We start from the raw sequence: 7,763 nt of genomic DNA, 5'->3' as shown, positions 1-7,763 counted from the left end.
GTGCTCTGGGAGCAACTGCAGGTTCTCAAGGTTGGGGCGCAGCGGCTGCAGGTGGTGGTGGCCGCTCCGTCGGGGAAACAGCGGAGCACTGCGGTGCCCCGGCGTCGAGCTGCCCCGGGGAAGCGGCGAAGCAGGGCAGGACAGGTGCGAACAGGACGGACAGCCAGGGAAGAAGCAGGACCGCAGGGAGAAAAAGGTTGGGGGGAAGGGGGAGCGGGGAGAGGAGCCAAGCTGACCCTCCAGGAGAGCCCCTGGTACCTCCAAGAAACCCAAAGAAGGTGGCCCCCAGCTCTGTCGCAGTTAACTGCGTTTATGTGCTAGGGCTCCTCCCATAGCCCGATTTCCCGAGTGTTTTTTCCTGGGCATCCAGGGATCTGGCCCCCTCGTGAGCGGGGTAGCTTCCAGACTGATCATGGAAGTTTTCTCTATCCTGATCGCCTGCCAGGCGAAGCGTCCCCAGGGACAGGACTCCCAGCTCATGTACAGCCCCTGGAGTAATTTTCCTCCTCATGTATAACACATGTTGAGGCATCAATAAAAATCAGACTGGTTCCTCTCACAAAGTACACCGGTTCACTTTTTTTTTTAAACCTAGATCAAGAGTTTGAAGAGACTGTCTCCCTAATAAATATCCTTCATACTTGGATTGGTGGATAGGAGAAGCCCTTTGGATTCCGTGAGACAAGACTTCATTCAACAGCACAGAAGAAAAAGATTGGCCTCTTTAAAAATAATTTTTTTTCTTGTCCTTCAGAGGTTCTGTGACCCTGAATCACTTCCTATAGCACTTCCATCTGCATTTATTATTCTTCAATTTAGTTGAAAAGAAGGAATATATTTAAGTGAACTGAAGCACTACATACATCTGGGCTCACCATCAACGTGTTGAGACCTACTTTTAACTTTTCAGGACTAGGTCACACTGTGGTGACAACTTCCCTGACATCTGTGGAATCCAATGACTGCAGGAAAGTATAAGGAGGCGCTTCATGGGTTTAACAAAGCAATAAATACATAATTCTTTCCCTTCTATACATTTTCACTTACTAATCAGTCTCAGAATAAATGGAGAAGAAAATAAGACCAAGGAGGTCTGTATCACCCCTATTTTCTTTCTGGTTGTCTTTACAGAATATTTTCATATTCATCTAATAGCAAATATTTCTGTTTATCAAGCCATGCAGAGGCAGTTATGAAAGTTCCTACTGATTATATATCTTGCAAGTTTATATTTTCTTGTTTACTGTGCTATGACCTCAGATCTGAGACAGGCAGACAGCCCTACTGTGGTCTATCATACAAAGGTCTAGCCTTTTGAAATGAAGAAAATATTTTTTTTATTTTCAGTATTGGATCCCTAGATTCTACACATCATTTCATCTTACAGGACCTTAAATACACCTAAGTCAACATGACCTGCTATGTAAAATAAAAATGAAATAAATTCTGGATAAAACATGTATATATGCTGTTAAGTAATGCCACTGCATCATTATTTTTGAAACCTGAAAACTGCTGTCTCCAATTTTTTCATAGAATCATAGACTCATAGAATGATTTAGGTTGGAAGGGATCTTAAAGATCATGTAGTTCCAAATGCTCCTGCCATGAGCAAGGAACCTTCCACTAGACCAGGTTGCTCAGAGCTGCATGGTTTTGAACACCTCCAGGGGTGGGGAGTCCACAATCTCTCTGGGCACCTTGTTCCAGTGCCTCACCACCCTCACAACAAAGAATTTCTTCTTAATATCTAATCTAAATCTGTCCTACTTCACCTTAAGGCCATTCTCCCTTGTCCTATCACTACATGCCATCATGAAAAGTGCCTGCCCAGCCTTCTTGTAAGCCTGCTTTGTGACTGGAAGGAATCATGAATTCAACAGTACAGGTAAACAAAATCATACTTGAAAGTTTATTTTAAGTTAGCAAGCTTGTAACATTATACTTGTATGAATAGATTATTCACATTATCATATTTTCAGGCAAAACAAAAACATTACCAGGCAGAAAACTATGGAAAATTAAAACAAAATTTGCACTTGTGCATTGAACTTTATAAATATGTAAGAAAAATAATTTTATTTACCTTTGTACTCCAGATGGAATCCAGTAAAACTAACAGATCCATCGCTTCGAAAAGCCAGATGCATGGTATTTGAACTGCTCTCTATCCTCTCTGGCAGTTTGCTATCTTGAAAGCTCCCAATCAATGGGCTATTACTGTCTGGCCCATCATAGATATAAAGAAAATCATAATTTGGTTCTATACTGAAGCTAGAGAACAAAAAACAAAAGGGAAATGTCAGATGGAATATGCTTTGCCTAACATTTTCACTTTTATTAGCTTAAATTTTAAATTTACTACCACTGTTTTAATAAAAGGAAAAAAAATTCCTCCATTGTCAGAAAAAAATGGTTTGTAGAAGTGTTTTATTAGTAAACACAGAAATACTATATCTTTTGTTTCATTACTTAGAAACAAAAATTTCCTGCTAGCCAGGAAAAAAAGGAAAGCTTTTTAAATAGAGAAAAAAATTAATAACATATTTCTAAAGGTTTAGAAAAATAAACAATCTAGATCAATTGGAATCCTTGGCAGAAATGCTTTATGATATAATGCACTCAGCTTCCAGCCAGACTAAACACTTTCACACAGCTAGAGGATAATCTTCCCACATCTCTGGGAGCAAGAAGAATTTTGCCTGTGATCAGTTTAAGATGAAGTATTGAAACATCACATTTTCCTTCAAACTAAATTATAGTTTATTAACTAAATTAGTTAAGTTCAAACAATTTTAGTTAAAGGCACAGAGTTAACCAATTTCACTTGCAAGATTGTCCCAATAAAAAAACCCCAGTTTTTAAAAAGGGTAGTTAGTAAAAGAATGAAAATCCAAACTATGTTGTCTCTACTTGACAGTAGCCCCTGACTGAAAAAACTGGAGGCATTGAAGACCTGATAGAGCTCATTTTTTAGCTTCTGGGTTATTTCAAAAATATTTCCATGCAAAAGTAATAAGTTAACAGTTAAGCGCCGTAGTTTGTCTTGAGTTTAGAAGGATTAGCTGGAGTAAGTTCCACTCAAAAGACTATTTAACAGTACTTAGTGGAGTATTTTGTGTTACTCACTCTAGATCAGTCTCTGTGTCATAAATGAGGCAATTCTCAGTAAAGATGCAATCTACTTTGACCAAGACTAAGCTTCTGAGTTTCTATCAAAGAATCATAGCAATTGACCAGATTTTGAGATTTTTTTAACTTGGCAGAATTTGGGATCTCTAAACATAGACAGACATAGTTCATAGTATCTGGGGTCACGCTGCAAAATATTTTTTTTTATTCTAAGATGGAGGATCTCATATCTAAATGTAGAATATAAAAACCAGAATATTGTTAAATATATTGAGCTCATGATATTTAACAAAAAAAAAGAAGTGCTACTACACAACAGAAAGTTTCCTTACCAACTTATAACATTTTGAAATCACTAACGAAATAGTTAAATTGTTAATTATGTAAATACAATTACGTGATTTATTTCCTTAGAATGAATTCACCAAAACACATGCTATGTCATTCAGCACTATATGACCTACCCCTCTAAAGAAGTCATCACATTATGACTGATCAGAACAATAAAGACACTATTATAGAACACCCAGCATAAGAACTTAAATTTGATGGGACATCACAAGTACCATTTTTATCTTTTCTGTGGCATATTTCCCAGTTGGTATGCATATTTTTCACACATAATAGATGTATTAATTTACACCATGTGCTACATACAGCGCAGACAGCAAAAGTTCCTTTGTGAATTCTATTAAGCTCTATTTAGTCTTGTATTGTGATAAAGGAAAATTCTAGAACAATTCCATTTAATAACGAGAACATCAGGAAGTATCTTGAGTATCCTGAAATTATATGGACTAATAAAACTAGATTTAAAGATTACTTTTGAAATTTTGCCTAAATAGCAGGTTTCACATACAAAAAATGATGAATCAATATGTTTCATCATTAAAGACCTTCCCAAGTTGCAGACATTTCAGCAAGTTACTCCATGCTGCCTTCTCAGGAACTGAATCTTAGTTAAATTGAGCACCATCCATCGTTAGCCAGTGTAAGCAGAGTGCTTTTAAGGAAACAGCAATGAGTTTCCAAGCTCCAACTGTATGTGTATTGACTACTCCGACATATTTATTGTAACTTTTAACAAAGATAGTGATTACTAATCCCTTTGATAGTCATATTAAGTATACATATATTACCCTACAGAGATCTGAACAACTGGCAATAATAAATTTATAAACATAACTTTAAAAATTATAACTAGAAGCTTACCTGATAAATGCTAATGATATAACATAATCACTATTAACAGTGATAGTCCAGTCACAATCTCTACTGTGGGGATAAGGATGAGGGAAGTTTGGTGAAAGTATAAAACCTGATGAGCCAGTCAGGTTTCCTCCACAGGGAGCTGTGAATAAAAATGGATTGAACTTGAGGAAAGAAGGTAAGAAACAAAGAAGCAAGTAACAGCAATCTGTTCACTGACATTTAGTGTCCTCCAAAAGTTAAACAAGAAACAAATGAGGTATTTACAAAGCTTTAATAGAAAGAAAAAAAAAGTACTCACATTTTGCCTTAGACAAATACTAATATTACTACTTTTTTTTGAAATCTGTGTCCTTTTGTTTGCATAATATTATGTCAAGGCTTTTCTGAATATACTGTGAACTTGAAAAATGCTCTGGCTACAGACATAAAAAAACTTGACTGGATAAGCTTTCCACTTTCTACTTCTTGTTAAAGGCATTCTAAAAGAACTTCCTTAGGCTATGAAAAATGATCTACTTACATTGATAATGCAGTTATCTGCCTTTTCACCAGAAAAAACTGACTAGTAATTCAGATCAAGATGCATATAATATAAATAAAATTTTAAAAATATTCAAGTAATTGCACTTTTCAAACTCAGAGATAAGTAAAATAGCGTTAAGTACAATTAGAATTAAACAACCACATTTCTCTATGAGATTTTGAGGTTCCCAGATGTTGTGGAGTTTTGGTCCAGAAAAATAAATAGTAAAAAGAAGGAAGTTATAATGAATTTTTTTTCTTCAGCATTCCTTATCTGAGACTTCATGCAGCAACAAGAGAATAATCAGGTTTTCTAAAGATCTTTTTTGAAAGGACTTCCTACAATGTTATTCAAAAGATTCTAGGTAAGATTATAAAAATTTATAATTTTGGAAATTTTAATTCTACTAAGTGATCATCTGGGCCTAGGAAAGTAATTTATCACTCAGGTCTCCTGTAACAGAGATTCTGTGACCTCTAAGGTTATTTAAATTTCTTATAGAGTCATATAGATCATTGAGTCCAACCATAAACCTAACACTGCCAAGTCCACCACCAAACCATGTCCCTAAGTACCACATCTACACTTGTTTGAAATACCTCCAGGGATGGGGACTCAACCACTTCCCTGGTCAGCCTGTTCCAATGCTTGGTAACCCTACTGATGAAGAAATCTGTTGCTATATCCAACTAAACCTCCCATGATGCAACTTGAGGCCATTTCCTTTCATTCTGTCATTATTTGGGTGAAGAAATGAATACCCACCTCATTATAACCTCCTTTCAGGTAGCTGAGTGGAGGAATGTCTTCACTGGGCCTACTTTCCTCTAGGCTACACATCAGCTTCCTCAGCTGATCTTCATAATGTTGTTATCTGGACCCTTCACCAGCTTTGTTGACCTTCTCTGAACTCAGTCTATCATCTCAATGTCTTTCATATAGTGAGGGGCCCAGGACTTAACAGAGGATTTGAGGTGTGGCCTCACCAATGCCAAGTAAAGGGGGATGATCACTGCCCTGGTCCTGCCAGCCATACCTTGCTGATACAAGCCAGGTGGCTTCACCACCCTAACTGTAAAAAATTTCTTCTATATATCTAGTTTGAAGATAAATTTAAATAATCATAAAGAAATATGAAAAAAATTCTGAAATTTTACTTCCTATTAGTTTCATATAGATAATTTTGCAGAAAGCACCACTGGAATTAACTGTTTACAATGAAACCTTTTTCATAGATGTAAATATGATAAACAAGACCTTGCTTGAAACAAAACAGTAAAAACAAGCAAAACAAACCCACCAAAAAAACCCCCAAAAAATTGACCTATGAATTTCTGGAGAAAGTCTGAAACTTCTGGGAGAGAGTCTATACTTCCCCTAAATGTATAGTTAACCTGAATTATAAAATGTCTTTTTGCATGTCAGAATTTTTAATCTCATCCCTGAGAAAACTAAGGAAACACAATCACTTAAGATTCTGGTATCTCAGCAAGATTGGATCCAGAAAATTTTTGGAGTGGAAAACATGTAGCTATTTTGTGCAGCACAGGCATAAGAAAAGGACTGTCTTTTGGCAGAGACATGCTCTCCAATTTATAGTTTGTCAGAAATTCTTCAGTATAGAAGAATTTCTAATTATTATCTTTCATTCAAATATATGACTCAGTATTTAATTCTTTGTTATTTTCCCATTGCTATGACCTTGGAAATGAAGACATTCTTAAAATTTTGCTAGCGGCAAGACTAAGGGAATCAAAACAACCAAGGCACTCCCCCAGGTAAGAAAAATTAAAAAGTATATTTACCCAGTTTTGAGCATTAATAATTAGGAGGTTCAAAAAGACACTGGTGTGTAAAGAGCGAATAAAATAGATCTAGAATATGGTACAACTATACACCTTAGGAATTACCCCTCCTTCTTATTCTTTCATCAAAATTATGTTTGTTTTTTTCTAAAACTTTGATAAACCATGATGATGTTGACGTTATCTGTAGGGTAAGTATTGCACAGTTTGGATTCACAGTCGCGGGAGCAAAATTAATGAATATATTACAAGTTAGGAGAAAAAAAATCAATGAACTTCAGGGTGTACTGAGCTACAACATACAATTTTGAAATCACTTAGCTCCAAGGCAAGGTTTACACACTATTTTAGTCTATTAGCAGTTCATATTCCCCAAGAAAGTATCGTTATAGGAAATCAATAGTAGATAACTTCATGCTTGATAGCTGGACAAATAAATCATCATAATAAGCATTCTTGCTACTCTGTGTACAGTAGGTGTTTTGCATGAGGTGTGGAACTTACCAGCATTAGGTAAATGGATGCATGCAGGTAAAAAACAAGTGTATGCCTTTTTTATATGTGCTATCGACAGAATGCCAGTTGAGTACCTACATTTAATCTATTTCACAATATCATCAACTCACTATTGATAGTGATTAAAACTGCTGGTACTACTTTATAGCAGGGCAATTATTTTTCAGTTGAAAATTAAATTTTAGAAACAACAATATCAAATAAGGCCAGCATGATAAAAGAATATTTTAACTATAGGGCCCAGAGTCCTAGAATTCCTTTTACTTTTTCACTTAGACATTTACAGATGTTCGGTTATCATTAATATAAAACATATTTTCACATATAAGAATTATAAGAGATGAGCAATAAAATATTACTTTATTGCTGTCTTCCAGAAAATAGTCTAGACAATTCTTTTCTTCAAGCCCATACACTCACACTATGCAGGAAGGCATAGTAAGTAGAGTAAGAACAGAGAAAACAATACTTTCACATGTTAAGTTGTATAGCCAAGACACCAAGTCAGTACTGTAGTCCTGCATGAACAGGGTAGATGGTGTGCATGCATGCATAGGCAAATAGAATGCAGATTT

The 7,763-nt window shown here is 35.9% G+C and overlaps 1 protein-coding gene across 2 annotated transcripts in view; it reads right to left on the bottom strand.

The window, feature by feature from the left end:
- The window catches only part of CSMD3 (CUB and Sushi multiple domains 3), a 621,464-nt gene that overhangs the window by 177,423 nt on the left and 436,278 nt on the right, over nucleotides 1-7,763 (bottom strand). For both annotated transcript variants that reach the window (XM_008642636.2, XM_017746102.1), the window contains 2 exons: nucleotides 4,345-4,483; nucleotides 2,087-2,274 (listed from right to left, as the gene is read on the bottom strand). In XM_008642636.2, the coding sequence (XP_008640858.1) occupies nucleotides 2,087-2,274; nucleotides 4,345-4,483 (327 nt within the window). The remainder of the gene's footprint in view (nucleotides 1-2,086; nucleotides 2,275-4,344; nucleotides 4,484-7,763) is intronic.

Source organism: Corvus brachyrhynchos, unplaced genomic scaffold (assembly GCF_000691975.1).
Source record: "Corvus brachyrhynchos isolate BGI_N302 unplaced genomic scaffold, ASM69197v1 scaffold28, whole genome shotgun sequence".
NCBI lineage: Eukaryota > Metazoa > Chordata > Aves > Passeriformes > Corvidae > Corvus > Corvus brachyrhynchos.
The sequence above is the reverse complement of the archived record's forward strand: the minus strand, read 5'-3'. Positions and strand labels throughout refer to the sequence as shown.